This window comes from Chiloscyllium plagiosum, chromosome 19, assembly GCF_004010195.1.
Source record: "Chiloscyllium plagiosum isolate BGI_BamShark_2017 chromosome 19, ASM401019v2, whole genome shotgun sequence".
NCBI lineage: Eukaryota > Metazoa > Chordata > Chondrichthyes > Orectolobiformes > Hemiscylliidae > Chiloscyllium > Chiloscyllium plagiosum.
In genome coordinates, this window is record NC_057728.1 from 33,295,637 (window position 1) to 33,310,961 (window position 15,325).

A 15,325-nucleotide genomic window follows, 5' to 3' on the forward strand; every position below is an offset into this window, starting at 1 on the left:
ATTTTAATTAAATGCATTAATGAGCTGTCTATATATAAAACTGCCATCCATTTTCTTTACACTTGGCAGAGAGAGTAGCATCACCTATTTGTAACTGAAGCTGTTGCCAGCAGCACTGTTAGTTTCAAGTCTGGTATCCTTTATGAAATCAGCACATTCCTTGATCATGGGATGCGGCTGTAATTTAAATTTGGAGTGATAAAAAAAAGTGTAACCCTAAAATAGAATTTGAATTTATCCTCTGAGTGCCAAATAGATTATCCCTCCTTCCTAAAACATCATGTAAATGAGATGTAAAATCATCCACACAAGCAGGGATTCACTGAATCATTATCCATTTTTTTCTCAATTCAAAATAAAATCTGTGTCAACACAGACAGAGAAGGAATTGCACATAGATATCGATTAAAAAGAAAGTGCCTATGTTTTTGCCTCCAATTTATGAATGACAGCTATCACCAGCCTTAATGACATAGAGATGTACAGGAAGACTGAACAAACATAAGCAAAATGAAATCTTGTCTGCAGCTTTTCAATTTAAAGGAGTGCACCAAGGTGAAAGCAATTCAAATTGTTAAAACTCTTACACTTGAGAATCAACCACAAATAAGCCAATGACTCATTATGGAGAAAGTGAGGACTGCAGATGCTGCAGATCAGAGCTGAAAAATGTGTTGCTGGAAAAGCGCAGCAGGTCAGGCAGCATCCAAGGAGCAGGAGAATTGACGTTTCGGGCATAAACCCTTCTTCAGGAAGAAGGGTTTATGCCCGAAGCGTCGATTTCTCCTGCTCCTTGGATGCTGCCTGACCTGCTGCGCTTTTCCAGCAACACATTTTTCAGCAATGATTCATTATCTTTGGAATCCAGAGCCTCTCAGTTATGTTGATGTTTTTCCACATTTATTCTTTAAAGTGCTGTATAACTGTGGGAGGAATCTTATCGGGGCTATGGTGAGAAATATCGCAGAATCACATCAAAAATCCAGCAAGGCCTATTTTGCATCAGAAACAACTTACTGCATCTTTTAACAAAGTTCTAGGTGATGAGGCGAAATTCCTGCTCAGTAGTGATGAGTTGCTGATTATGGAGGATTGTTACTCTTTCGCAACTTGTTTAATTGCAGCTCATTAATATGTGCAAGATTGTTACTCTTGAACAACTTGACGAATTATACCTCATTCACATGCAGCTTTCTATTTTACCAACCTCTGAGAATTCTCTTCATGGATATCAGAGTGGGTAGCTGACCATGTTGGTCACCATGCAACAGAATCTCAGGGCATGCTCCATGGGTGCCCATCACATGCACCCCACAACCACATGCACTCTCATCCCATATGTGCCAAACTCTAAGAGCCCTGAAGGCACGTCTTTGATCTACTTACAAGGTACTTCTGTACTTCACTGCTGTGGGACACACATGCAACTATCACCGCAATGCTGCAGTAAGGATACTTTGTGCTCAGGGGATAAACCAAGTTCATGGTGGGGACCAGGTTGCTTCCCTGGGTTCTTGGCTTGCTGTCTTAGTGTTAATTCATTCTGAGCCTACCCGGACATTGACTAAGTGTCTGCCTTGCCTTTCCTTGGCCTATCTTGTCTTTTTGGGCTTGGCACTCTCAACCAGAGGTACCAGGCTAATAGTACTGCTGCAATGCTGTGCAATTTAGCACAAACCCAAAACTTGACATGATTTACAGCAGCCCTTGGACAAGTCAAGGCCTTTGATGAGGGGATCCTGGCACAGCATGTCAATGGCAGGCTCCACTAGGGGTTTAGATATAGTCAGTCAGCCTGCCATGCAGAGTGGTCAGAGTCAGGGTACTCTCCACAAAGGGGCGAGGAGCTGAATGACGAGCCGCCATCTTGACTCTGTGTCCTATTATGGGTTGTTTTGCTAATATGAGAGAGGGGCAAATATTAAGATGAAAATGGGTGGCACAGCTATTACTTTTGACGCAGGTGGGGAAGTTTCCTGAGCAAGCGATAGGTAACGCAGAGGGCATGTAGGTGTTAGGAGTGGGGAAAAGAGTGAATGTGAATGTGGGACTGATCTGGGTGGCAACCACAGACCAGGCTGACACAGTCTGGTGTCATAGCCTCCTGTGTCTGTCCTGGAGGAAGATGATATGAGACTTCTGCACAGCATTGCAGCAGTACTATCAGGACCTTCAGACCCAAAAAGCAAGACCCCAACTTTCCTTTTGCTGCCATATCCAGGACAAATGACAAGAACTGTGGTGGACAATCGCAAATTAATACCTGATGTTACTGAACCTAGTTATACCACAAGTACTGTTTTAATATGCATTATTAAACTCATATCATTAATCTATTAACAGAAATACCACATATCCTTCCATCAAATAGTAATCTCTTTGTTTTTTGGTAGACTGGACTGTTTTGACACAAACTGAAAAGAGTCCTATAGTCTGGATGTTGTGTATTTGCGACACATCTGAGACATAGCATGGGTAAATAACATGTACAGAGATCTATAATAAATGCATTACTCAGTTTGAAATAATTTCTCAGCAGACTGGCAACGTTGAATCTGATAACTTTTTTTTCATTTATGCTTGCAGTTTAGACAGGGTTGTAGTATTTAGCTTTGCATTTATAGAAATTGTAGTATACAAGTCAATGATGTAATGGTCCTTACTGGAACAGTGCCTGAATTCAAGGCGGATATGTGCACCCCTAAATTTATCCACTGGAATAGGAAGCTTCAGCAGCTCAGCCCACCTGGGGCTATTGTTGTGGTAAAGCACAAAGGAGTGGTGTTCGCTCACTGGAATTTCTCCAGATCCCAGTGAAATGCAATCCTGTAAAGAGAAGGAACACAATTCTGAAGGTCAAGGAATTACAATGCTTTTATATTTCTGTGCAAAGGAAATCAGAATAAATTTATCTAATAAGCTAACAGAATTCATGCAACAGAAAGGTCATATATTGATAGGAAACTGATGAGCATCTGATCTGGCAAAATTGAATCAAATATGTTCACTTGGTATTTTCATCAAATAGAACATACTTCAACTATTTGCTGTCAACCCTTTTAAGTTAAGGAACATTTTGCAAAAGAGATTACATCAGAAATGGACAATCTTTGCAGAGGATTAGTTGGGAAACAAACATAATTAAAAACAAATAGAAGTTGGTGCAATAGCTTGAGAGAACATAACCTCCATTCTAGGCTTAATACAAAATAAGTAATCTCAAGTCAATATACTAAAACTAAGGGAACACAACTGTGATGAAAGGTGATGGAATTCAGTATTAAAACGGAGACAAAGGAGTTAGTCATGAGTGAAGACCTCATATTTAGCCAAAGTTGTCATTGAAGGAATGAGACAGAAATTGACTAAAATAGGCTGGGCAGAATTATGAACTGGCAATACATTCGTGCCAATTTTGTCTTTGGTAGACATGTGTCCATGTACTGGAAATCTACTTGCACAAAGAAACAAACCCTGTCAACAATAAAATAACTAAAAGTGCTGGAACAGTAAAAATCCCCTCGACTGAGAGTGATATACAGATTGACAAAAGCAGATAAAGAAAAGGTACAAGAGCAACACAGAAGAAATACAAGAAAAAGCTTGACAAAGGTCGCAAAGACAACATTCAAAGTTTTATAAACATATTTAGAGAAAAAGGATGACTTTGATTAAAATGGGTACCTTGACCACAGAAACAGATTACACTATAATTGAGAATCATGAAATGGGAAATTTACCAAATAGCTACTTCATATTATTCCTTTGAAAATAGTGTGAAGATGAAATACCAAAGGTACAAGGAAAATTAATGTAAATTAAGGGACAAACTAGAACCAATATAGCAAAACAAAAGGTAATGGCAAAACTTTAACTAAAAATGGACAAATCATCAGGATCTAATGATTTCCAATTGCCAATGGCATCCTACTGCAAAGAGTAGCAGAGATAAACTAGGAAATTATAGACGTACTTGTCTAATGTTATTCATAGAGTTAATAACTATGGAAAAATTATTGAGTATTAGGGATATATGAATTGATTAGAAAGGCTAAGTCAAATCTAATGATCTTGGTTGGGCTTTTTGAGGATTTGGAAATACAGCGAGATTGGTATTGCCTATGCATTTTATAACATGAAATTCCAAATAGCAAAGTTGAATAAAAGTAACTGTTAAGACAAAATAAGGTGATTGATTGAATAAGATATGGAATTACATAGGAGACAGAGTGCAAAGACAGTGTTACATACAATAGTAGCAGGATGTGGCTCGTGTTGCTCCAAGGTTTGGGGTGAGGCCACAATTTCCCACCTTATTTATAAAATACTTAGATAAAAGAAGAGAGAGAGGTGTTTCTAATTGTTGCTGATTACATCAAGATAGTTGACACAGTAAGTAACATAGATGAGTTCAAAACATTACAAAGGGGTATTGGTAGATTGTTTTTTTTTCTTAATCACTCAATGTTCAATCTGCAAAATTCATTTTGGATCTATGAAAGTTAGACCACAATATTTTGTGGTTTAGGAACTGTGAGTGAACAGTGACAGAGTATGATTTAGGGTCCAAGTGCAGATATCTCAAACATTAGTAGACAGTGGCAGAAAATAATTTGACAGGTCAGTTAGATTTTGGCTTTTGCCGTAAGAGAGCTGGTATCCAAAGGGTCAAAGATATATTGTAGTCGTGCAGAAATCTAGTCGGGATACTAGAACACCGCATTGAATCCTAGACATCACACCTCATGAATGGTAGAATAGCCTTGATGGAAATCTAACAGATTCACCAGAAAGATACAGCAACCAAAATGGTTGAATTATAGGAATAGACATTACAGCTGAGGTTTATGTTGATTTAGAATAGAAGATTAAGGAATGACATAATTGGGAAGATTAAGATAATTAAAGGATTTGACAGAATACAGATAGGCTATTCCTGAAGCTGACAGTGTCCAGAACAAGGTGAATAACCTTAAAGATTAAGCCAGGCCATTCAATAATGCTGTTAAAAACATACTTGGCCACAATCAAAATCCAAAACTCTTTCACAAACACTACAGAGGATAGGGAAGCATACATTTGAAAGGTGAGAACGATAGATTTTTGTTGAACAAGGGCAGTAAGTGTTATGGAAACTAGACGGGAAAATGGAGAACAGAGGAACTTAAGACACAGAAGCAGGAAGAGGACTTATTAGGTGATAGACAGGATGGCTTTGTGCAGGAAAGTTTATATTTCAGAAAACTATGTGTGTTTCTGGAGGAAGTGACAAAGATGATTGATGGGTGCAAGACTGTAGATGTTGTCTACGTGGACTTCAGCAAGGCCTTTGACAAGGTCCCTCATGGCAGGTTAATACAGAGGATGAAGTTACATGGGATCCATGATGAGCTGGTAAGCTGGATATAGAACTGGCTTGGGCATAGAGGAAAGAAGGGTTTTTTTCTGACTGCAGATCGTGACCAATGATGTTCCACAAGGACCAATGCTGGGACCCCTGTTGTTTGTGATTCATATAAACGATCTGGAGGAGAATGTATGCAATCTGTTTTGTGAGTTTGCGGAAGACAAAGATTGGGGAATAGTGAGGAGGGTTACCAGAGGATTTAGCATGACATCAATAGGCTAGAGACTTGGGTGGAGAAATGGCACATGCAATTTAATCCAGACAAATATGAGGTGATGCATCTTGGAAGGTTTAAAGTGAGGGGGGGAACAAGTATACAGTAGATGGCAGAAACCTTAGAAGCGTTAACATAGGGGGATCGAGGCAAATAGGTGCACAGTTCCCTGAAAGTGGTAGTACATGTGAATTAGTTGTCAAGAAAGTGGATGACATATTTACCTTCATCAGTTGGGACATGGAGTACAAAAATTGGCAAGACATGTTGCATAGAACTTTAGTTAGGCTACATTTGTAATATTGCGTACAGTTCTGGTTGTTACACTACCAGAAGGATGTGGAGGCTTTGGAGAGGACACAGAAAAGATGTACCAGGATATTGCCCAGTTTGGAGGGTTTTAGCTATGAGGAGAAATTGGAAAAATGACAAACTTGGTTTGTTTTCACTTGAGGAGTGATCTGATAGTGTTTACAAAATTCTGAGAGGCGTGGACAGAATTGATAGTTGGAGTTTTTCTCTCAAGGTAGAACTGTCAATTACGAGGGGACAGATTTAAGATAAAAGGGGGAAAAGGCACATTTTCTTACACAGAGGGTGGTAAGTGCCTGGGATGCATTGTCAGATGTGGTAGAAACATGTACAATAGCAACGTTCAAGAGATAGCTTGACAGTTACACGAACAGAGAGAAAGTGAGGGCTGCAGATGCTGGAGATCAGAGCTGAAAATGTGTTGCTGGAAAAGCGCAGCAGGTCAGGCAGCATCCAAGGAACAGGAGAATCGACGTTTCGGGCATAAGCCCTTCTTCCTGAAGAAGGTCTTATGCCCGAAACGTCGATTCTCCTGGTCCTTGGATGCTGCCTGACCTGCTGCGCTTTTCCAGCAACACATTTTCAGAATACAGGGATGTGGACCACATAGAAGCAAAAGGTTTTCCATTTAGAAAGGCATCGTGTCAGCACAGACTTGATGGACCAAAGGGCCTGTTCCTGTTCTTTAACGTGAGAAATTATGATGTCATGCACTTTGGTAGGATGAATCACAAAGCAGATTATGATGTAATTGTAGAGAGAGACTCCCAATAAAGTGCAACACAGAGGGATCTGGATGCTCTACTGTTCTTTGTTCTTTCTTCCCTCTCTAGTGGGAATATCATCCTAACATCTACCCTAACAAGTAACCTTAGAATTTTGTATGCTTCAATAAGATCACCCTTCATTTCTCTGAACGCAAATGAATAAATGTTTCACCTGTTTATCCATTTTTAGTAAGTCAACCTCTTTATTCGTGAATTTCGTTTGAACTGCTTTGAACGTCAGTATATGATTTTTTTTTATGACAAGTCAAGGTAGGTGTAAGAATGATGTTCCAGATGACAGGGGTGTCCAGAACCAGGGGTCACCGTCAAAGAATATAGAGTAAACTATTAAAGGACTGAGATGAGAAGAGGTCTCTTCACCCAGAGAGTGATGAGCCTGTGGAATTCGCCAGTCCAGACAGCAGTCGAGGCCAAACATTATGTGATTTCAAAAAGGAGTTGGATATAGCAGTTGGGTCTAAAAGGATCAAAAGATATGGAGGAAAATTGAGCTATTGAATTGGATGATCAGCCACAATCATATTAAATAGCGGAGCATGCTTGAAGCATTGACTAGCTTACTCCTGCTCCGATTTTCTATGTTTAAATATGGGGCCCAAAACTGTACCCAGCCAGGTGCAACCTCGTCAACATCCTGTACAGCTGTAACAAGACTAATCTATTTTTAAGCTACAACCCGAAAAATGAAGGCAAAAATTCCACTTGCCTTCTTAATTATTTGCTGCTCCTGCATGTTGTGTGTTTCAAGGACAAGAGCATCCAGATCCCTCTGTGTTGCACTTTATTGGGAGTCTCTCTCTCCAATTACATCATAATCTGCTTTGTGATTCATCCTACCAAAGTGCATGACATCATAATTTCTCACGTTAAACAACGTCTGAAGTTATTGCCTTTTGTTTGATTTATCTATATCCCTTGCAGGTACCTATTGCCTTGTGAAGAGGGAAGGTATCGATCAGTCATGATCCAATTGAATGAATAGGTTTGAGGGGCTGAATGATCTGTTCTTTGTGCTTGTTTCTTCCTCCCTTCCTTTAGGAAGGAGCTGGATTCTTTCCTGAAACATCGATTCCCGCCTCGGGCGACTGTCTGTGTGGAGTTTGCACGATCTCCCCATGGCTGCATGGGTTTTCATCCAGGTCCTCCGGTTTCCTCCCACAATCCAAAGATGTGCAACGCAGGGGAATTGGTCATGCTAAATTATTCAGTGTTAGGTGCATTAGTCAGGAGTAAACGTGGGTTGGGGAATGGGTCTGCGTGGGTTACTCTTCGGTAGATCGGTGTGAACTTGTCAGGGCGAAGGGCCTGTTTCCATACTGTAGGGAATCTAATCTAATCATGACAGAGGGGGGGAAAAAGTTGATGGACACAAAATGTAGCAGAGCCCATCTACTTGTTGTGGTACAGAACATTTTTTGCCTCAAAATCCACAATATTGAGGCAAGACATCACTGGGAAATCATTGCTCTGATTCAAAAATATCAAAGAATTTTAAAAAAATTACCTTGAGGATCTGTCCCTCACTGTCTAAAACGTACATGGTAACATCCACATTCCTGGCCACACTCTTGCCTCCTTTCTCAAATTCTCCTCTCTCCAGTGTTACGTACAAGTCATTTCTGATGTCACCTGAGTAAACAAAATGAGCATTAGGGAATACACTTTATTACAGAGTTAATTAAATCTGTGAAAAAAGTGTGTACTTTTTGTTAAAACCTTAAATAAGTTTTCCTTTATTTTTAACCTTGTGCCTGGGTCTCTCAGAACGGTGCATCAACAGTAGCAAAGAGGCAAGAGTCAGCCTGCTCCCAGATTGTGGTTAGATGGGTCTAACTATTGCTGGGATAATTATACTTTCAATTTTCTTTCTTTTCTGGTGCTGGAAATCTTGGATTTAATTTGACAGTTCATTAGGAGGCAGGGATCGGAAACTCATTGTTTGGGGAGGAGAAAACTGAAAATGTCATTCCAGATCAAGACACTAACTTTAAAGCTTTTGCACTGCAGAAATGGGAACTGAGAACATTTTACTTATGAGACTGTACAGTAGTTTTGGTAAAACTGTATGGAAATAAAACAAATTATGTGTATTATACCTCCTAGTCCACTAATGATTGCAACATGTGCAAGAATTTGAAAGTTGGATGTCTTGATAGATCTTTGAGAACTGGCATGATCTTGTGAGCTGAATTACTTGTATTATATATGTTTTATTACTGATTTCTTTCATGTTACATAATTTCAAACATTAGCCTCGCCAACAGCTCCAGAAGAAACAGGACTCCTTCATACCCTTCCAAAGAGAATGTTCTCTATGTACCAATCAGTAGGTTATTTCATTGCACAGAATCATACAAATTGCCAGTATATAACCATTGCCTGACTCACGGGAAGCTATTTTATTGCACAGTACTCTCTCCATAGCCTTCTGCTTCCAAAGTTAGCCAGTTTTCCCTTAAGTAAAGCTTTCCTCTCAATCTCACCATTCCAGGGGGCAAAACAGGGCACGCTTCAACATGGGCGAATGTTCTCCTAACCCCTGTCCTCAGTATCAGCATAGGTTAATAGCCGCAGGGGAATGAAATTTCCTCCAGGAAGCAGTATTTCATTGAGTAAATTTAGAATTTTTAAAATTACTTTAACCTGTCTCTAACCTTCTTTATTCAACTGAAAACAGTTGCAGTTGGTCAAGGTTTGTTAATTGTAATTATGGATTCCTATCAGTACTGAATGGCCTCAAAAGCTTTAACATACTTTATGAAAAGTGCACATACTCTTTAATAGTGATGTAACCAACATAATTAATGAATTTACAATTACAACTTCACCCTTGTGCTCTTATACTCCCGTGAGCAAAACCCCATGGGCCTTGCATTTGAATTCCTGGGTTTCTATTCATCTGAACCCTTCGGTTTCTTTTCATTAATTAAACAGCATTGGTTACTTCATTTTAATTCCTTCAACCCAAAAATAGAATGCTTCTTTGCTGTTAGACTAAAACAAATCAATTTGAAAAGCAGCACTGGATGCATTTTAAAAAGTAATCTCCACTTTGGCTATCACAGTCCTCACTTGACAATTTTCTATTAGGATTCGCTTGACTGCAGGAGTAGGCTCCCTGCTGATTTTTCACACTTCCACATGGTGCTGAAGTGCTTTGCAGAAGCACTGTTGTGGTCTCCAATGAAATCATTAACTCAGTACAAAGCTCCATACCTTTCTGCTCTCTACAGGCCATGATGCAGTTTATTTGTTCATTAAGTTTTAAGTGAACTTGCCTTCTGTGAATTTCATTCTCTTTCTTTTAATGCAAAATTATAATGATAACATTATCGAAGGGAGAAATATTCTCGCTGCACTCCCACACACAAAATATGTCCGAATGCTATATTCATGTAAAACCACCTACGCAGTTATTGGGATAATGAGAACTCGCTGCCCTCTACTGGTGGAGTCTGTTTTCTATTTGTGAATGAATGTTTGCAATATCAGTTTTCCTCAGATCAATTTAATTCCAAAATAGATGTAACACCTAAAATTTTTTTAAAGAAAAGAACAAAAGCAGGACCCTATCTTTTCTGCAGAATTGCTTGCCTTCACTGAAGGACCTTACAGTCCCGCAAACCCACAGATAACTCACGATGCTACACTGATCTAGCTTCCACCTGAAATATATTAAAACAGCCATTTCCGACACACAAGCCCTCCGTATACATAGGATCTGTTCAGTTGAGGAGGAGTGTGACAGGCAAGTGCTCAAGGATGCCCTTACAAGAACAGGGTATGATACTCAATCCATTGACTGCCAGTTCCGACGTGCCACAGCAGGAAACCGTGATGACCTCCTCAGGAGGCAGACACGGGCTGCAACCGACAGGTTACCCTTCGCTGTCGAGTACTTCCCAGAAGCCATGTTCTTCACAACCTTCAACACGCCTCCATTTCTTGCCTTTAAACAACCACCAAACTTTAAACAGACCATTGTTCACAGCAAACTGCACAGCCTTCAGGACAACACCGCCATACAACCTTGTCACGGCAGCCGCTGCAAGATGTGTCAGTGTATCAACAAGGATAACACATTTACACTTGGGGACACCTCCCACCATGTACGTGGTAAGTGCTCATGTGACTCAGCCAACGTGGTCTCACTCATACACTGCAGGCAAGGATGCCCTGAGGCATGATACGTTGCTGAGACTGAGCAGACACTAGGACAATGGATGAATGGACACTGCACAACAATCAGACAGGGGTGTTCCTCAATTCCAGCCACCGGTGGGTGTTATTTGCCTGCTTGGAAGATTTTCCCAGAACCACTTGAAGATGACAGGCAGATTGCTGATGTTAACATTAAGAAAGGTGGTAGCTTGACTGGCAGAGGTGGGCATTGCCACTGGAAGAGGAAGGAATTCACAAGTGTGACTCTTGAGATACCTCCTAAAGAGGTAATCAATCTAATAAATTAAATGGTAGCCACACCTTTGGTGGCAGTAGGTGGGGTGGGGGTGGATGTTGAAGGGAAGTGAATCCATCCACTGGAGGGCAAATGGATGTAGTTGTGGGGCTGCTGCTCCTGCAGGACATTGCGTGTGACTTTGTGATCTTCTCGGGCCAGCCTCAAGAGTTTGCCTCCTGTTGGGTTTAGCTCTTAGAGCACGACCCATCTGCCACGGGGAAGACCCTGGCAAAGACACAATCAGCCCATAAATAAGGAATTAATTATGCCGGCTGGCTACCTATCACTGCCATGCTAGAGCTCTGATCATGACCAACCTTTGGAAGATGACCCAAATGAGAGACCTACTGGAACACTGGCTTAATTTCCTGGCCCGACCTTCAAACCCTCCCCACAGGAACAGGAAGGTCTATTTTAAACTTCCTTAGAACAATGTGAGACATTTGACTTCCTCTCACCCCTAAATGGATATGGAAATGTTTGCACAATTCTGAAAAGACTAACAACACACTGAATACCTCTACTCTTTTTGTTTGCTATTCGTACCTCAGGAAGTACTAACCACAAGACAAGTTTTCTAATCTCAGTTCAAGATCAGAAAAAGCCAATTTTACTACATTATGGTGAGATGCATAAACAATAGTATTATTTAAAAGAAGGGGTGGAAAATACAAGTTACCAATGAGCCAGAGGTAGATTATCACTGTCAGATGACATGCAAAACTAACGGTCTATTTATCTGGACAGATGGATATACAAAATCCCATGGCATTAGTCGTACAAGGGCAGTAAGTATTCTCAGTCTGCAGAATTTGAAAGCAAGTCTGTCAAGATTTAAGAAGTTTCTGTTTGAGTGTTTCATGCTTCTTTCTGGATTCTTAGTTAATCCAATTCTTCACATAGTTTGAAAACGTTGTCTTATGTAGTTATGAATCAGAGTCATTTTCAAGATTCATTTCCTGTGGCTGAATTCCAAATAAGTTAATTTATTTTCAGAAGTCTTGCTTATTTTTCAATTATTGTCATGGTTTATATGTTCTCATTTATTAAATACAACTAGATCTGTTACCTGAGTTTACTCTGCACCTATTTGCATGTTTTTGTTATTGCTGCAGACCTGAGTCCATCACTCACTTTTCATCTTTATTAACTTCATTTCTGTTTACTCCTTCTAGATCTTTTTCTATTGTCCTTTTTTGTATCCTTTCACTCTTTCACTCTCAGATACTCAATCCTTCCAATTCCCTGACCCGACCTTTTTGTACACCTCAACCTTCTTGCTTTGTTGCCGAAAGCTTCCTTCTCTTGGCATCCTTTGATGTGCTGTTCTGGCATTTAGCACTGACCCATTAAGAGCAGCAACTTTAATTGCCCCATCCTACTTACTTCATCTTCTCTCCTGGTGTGTTCACTGGCAGTCACCCATGCCAATCTTCTTCCTTTTCAACTCATCACTCAAAATGAGTCTCTTAACTGCTGTCTCAAATGGCATAACAAGCCACTTAGTTGCATCAATCGACTTTAAAAAAGTCTCAAAGGAATGAAACCAAATAGACCACACAATGACCTAGGCATTGGAAATAACAACGGTGAACTCAGTTCAGTCAATGCTGCAGGTCTTCCTCACTAACGCCTGGGCACGAGTGCCAAATTTGGGTGAACCATCTCACAGATTAGTCAAGCAATATCCTGACATTGTTGAATAAAATCCTGAGAATAACCACACGGTTAGGTGAATCGGCCATGGTAAATTGCCCATAGTGTTCAGGGATGTGTTGGTCGGGTGCATTAGTCAGGGGAAAGGTAGAGTAATAAGGTAGGGGAATGGGTCTGGGTGGGTTACTCTTCAGAGGGTCAGTGTGGAATTGTTGAGCCAAATAGACGGTTTCACACTGTAGGGATTCTATGATTTAACTATGATCCCAGACAACAGCATCACCATCCCTGGGTATCTCCTGTCCCACACATAGGACAGATTTAATTTAATCCAGGCAATTATCACGTATCACACTACCCTTGAAGGAACCAGAATGGTGAAATGAGTCATCAGCAGTGCTATCAAGCAGTTTAGCAATAACCTGTGTACTGATGCTCAATTTAGGTTCTGCCAGAGCCACAAACAAGGTGAAAAGAGATGATCTCCAGTGTAGAATGTCAAGGGACTGCCTAAACAGCAAGGCAGCATTCGGCTAGGGGTGACATTAAGGAGCCTGTTGAAAACTGGAATCAATACGAATTAAGGGAATTGGAGACATACCTGAGACAACTAAAGATGGCTATGGTTGTTAGCGGTCAGTCATCTCAGATCTAAATTATCTCAGAGTAATGTCCTAGATGCAAAAACCTTCAGTTGCTTCATCAATGACCTTCCCTCCATTGGAAGGACTGAAGTGGGGATGTTAACAAGTCATTGGTTCTTATGCCTCCATCTGATTTAGTGTCAAATTTTGTTGGATCGCATTCTTGCCAACTGCCTGTGACATTTTAGTACATGAAGGATGTTATCAGAAAGTTCTCCTAAAATCAGATATATTGTACTTTTTCTGTCTTTCAAAGACAAGATGATTCCATGGTAGGACCAGCATCTAAGGAAAATTTGGCAATAGAAAACAGTTTGAGAAGTCTGGGTTGGAGGGGAGTAGAGCTGCTCGTGGCGACAATGTGGAACGTGAAAGCCAAGACTATCTAAAATTATCTGCAAAAGAAACTCCACTAAATTGTCACACCTGCTTTAGATTGTGTGCCAGTAATTCCCAAATTTAAATGCAACTTCTCCTTTCCAATAGTTTTTGAGTCATAGATGTACAGCATGGAAACAGACCCTTTGGTCCAACCCGTCCATGCCGACCAGATATCCCAACCCAATCTTAGTCCCACCTGCCAGCACCCGACCCATATCCCACCAAGCCCTTCCTATTCATATACTCATCCAAATGCCTCTTAAATGTTGCAATTGTACCAGCCTTCACCACTTCCTCTGGCAGCTCATTCCTTACACGTACTACCCTCTGTGTGAAAAAGTTGCCCCTAAGATCTCTTTAATATCTTTCCCCTCTCACCCTAAACCTATGCCTTTTGGTTCTGGACTCACTGACCCCAGGAAATGTCTTTGCCTATTTACCCTATCCATGCCCCTCATAATTTTGTAAACCTCTATAAGGTCACCCCTCAGCCTCCGACACTCCAGGGAAACAGTCCCAGTCTGTTCAGCCTCTCCCTATAGTGCTAACCCTCCAACCCTGGCAACATCCTTGTAAATCTTTTCTGAACCCTTTCAAGTTTCACAACATCTTTTTGATAGGAAGGAGACCAGAATTGCACGCAATACTCCAACAGTGGCCTAACCAATGTACTGTACAGCCGCAACATGACCTCCCAGACTCATTACTCTGACCAATAAAAGAAAGCATACCAAACGCCTGTATTCCATGAGATCTAACCAGTCTCCCATGCGGAGCATGTCGCATGCCTTACTGAAGTCCATATCGATCACATCTACTGCTCTGCCCTCATCAATCCTCTTTGGTACTTCCTCAAAAAACTCAATCAAGTTTGTGAGACATGATTTTCCATGCACAAAGCCATGTTGACTATTCCTAATCAGTCCTTGCCTTTTCAAATAAATGTACATCCTGACCCTCAGGATTCCTTCCAACAACTTGCCCACCACCGAGGTCAGGCTCACTGGTCTATAGTTCCCTGGCTTGTCCTTACCATCCTTCTTAAACAATGGTACCACGTTAGCCAACCTCCAGTCTTCCGGCACCTCACCTGTGACAATCGGTGATACAAATATCTCAGCAAGAGGACCAGCAATCTCTTTCCTAGCTTCCCATAAACTTTTGGGATACAACTGATCAGGTCCCAGAGATTCGTTCACCTTTATGTGTTTTACAATGCCCAACGCCTCCTTGAAATATAGACACTTTCAAGATATCACAATATATTTCTTCATTATCTCACTCTTGTAACACCCTCCACATTAAGTACTGAGGGGACATACTTGTTTAGTATCCCTCCCATCTCCTGCCATTCCACACATATGTAGCTTTACTGATCTTTGAGGGGCCCTATTTTCTCCCTAGTTAATCTTTTGCCATTAAAGGAATTGTGGAAATTCTTCAATGTTTCGTTAACCTTTTTTT

The 15,325-nt window shown here is 40.7% G+C and overlaps 1 protein-coding gene across 5 annotated transcripts in view; it reads right to left on the bottom strand.

Annotated features, from left to right (window-relative positions):
• Window positions 1-15,325, bottom strand: part of LOC122559665 (dedicator of cytokinesis protein 4-like) — a 456,397-nt gene that overhangs the window by 181,076 nt on the left and 259,996 nt on the right. For all 5 annotated transcript variants that reach the window (XM_043709518.1, XM_043709520.1, XM_043709517.1 and 2 more), the window contains exons 14-15: window positions 8,226-8,350; window positions 2,664-2,826 (exon numbers count right to left, since the gene is read on the bottom strand). In XM_043709518.1, coding sequence (XP_043565453.1) covers window positions 2,664-2,826; window positions 8,226-8,350 — 288 coding nt within the window. The remainder of the gene's footprint in view (window positions 1-2,663; window positions 2,827-8,225; window positions 8,351-15,325) is intronic.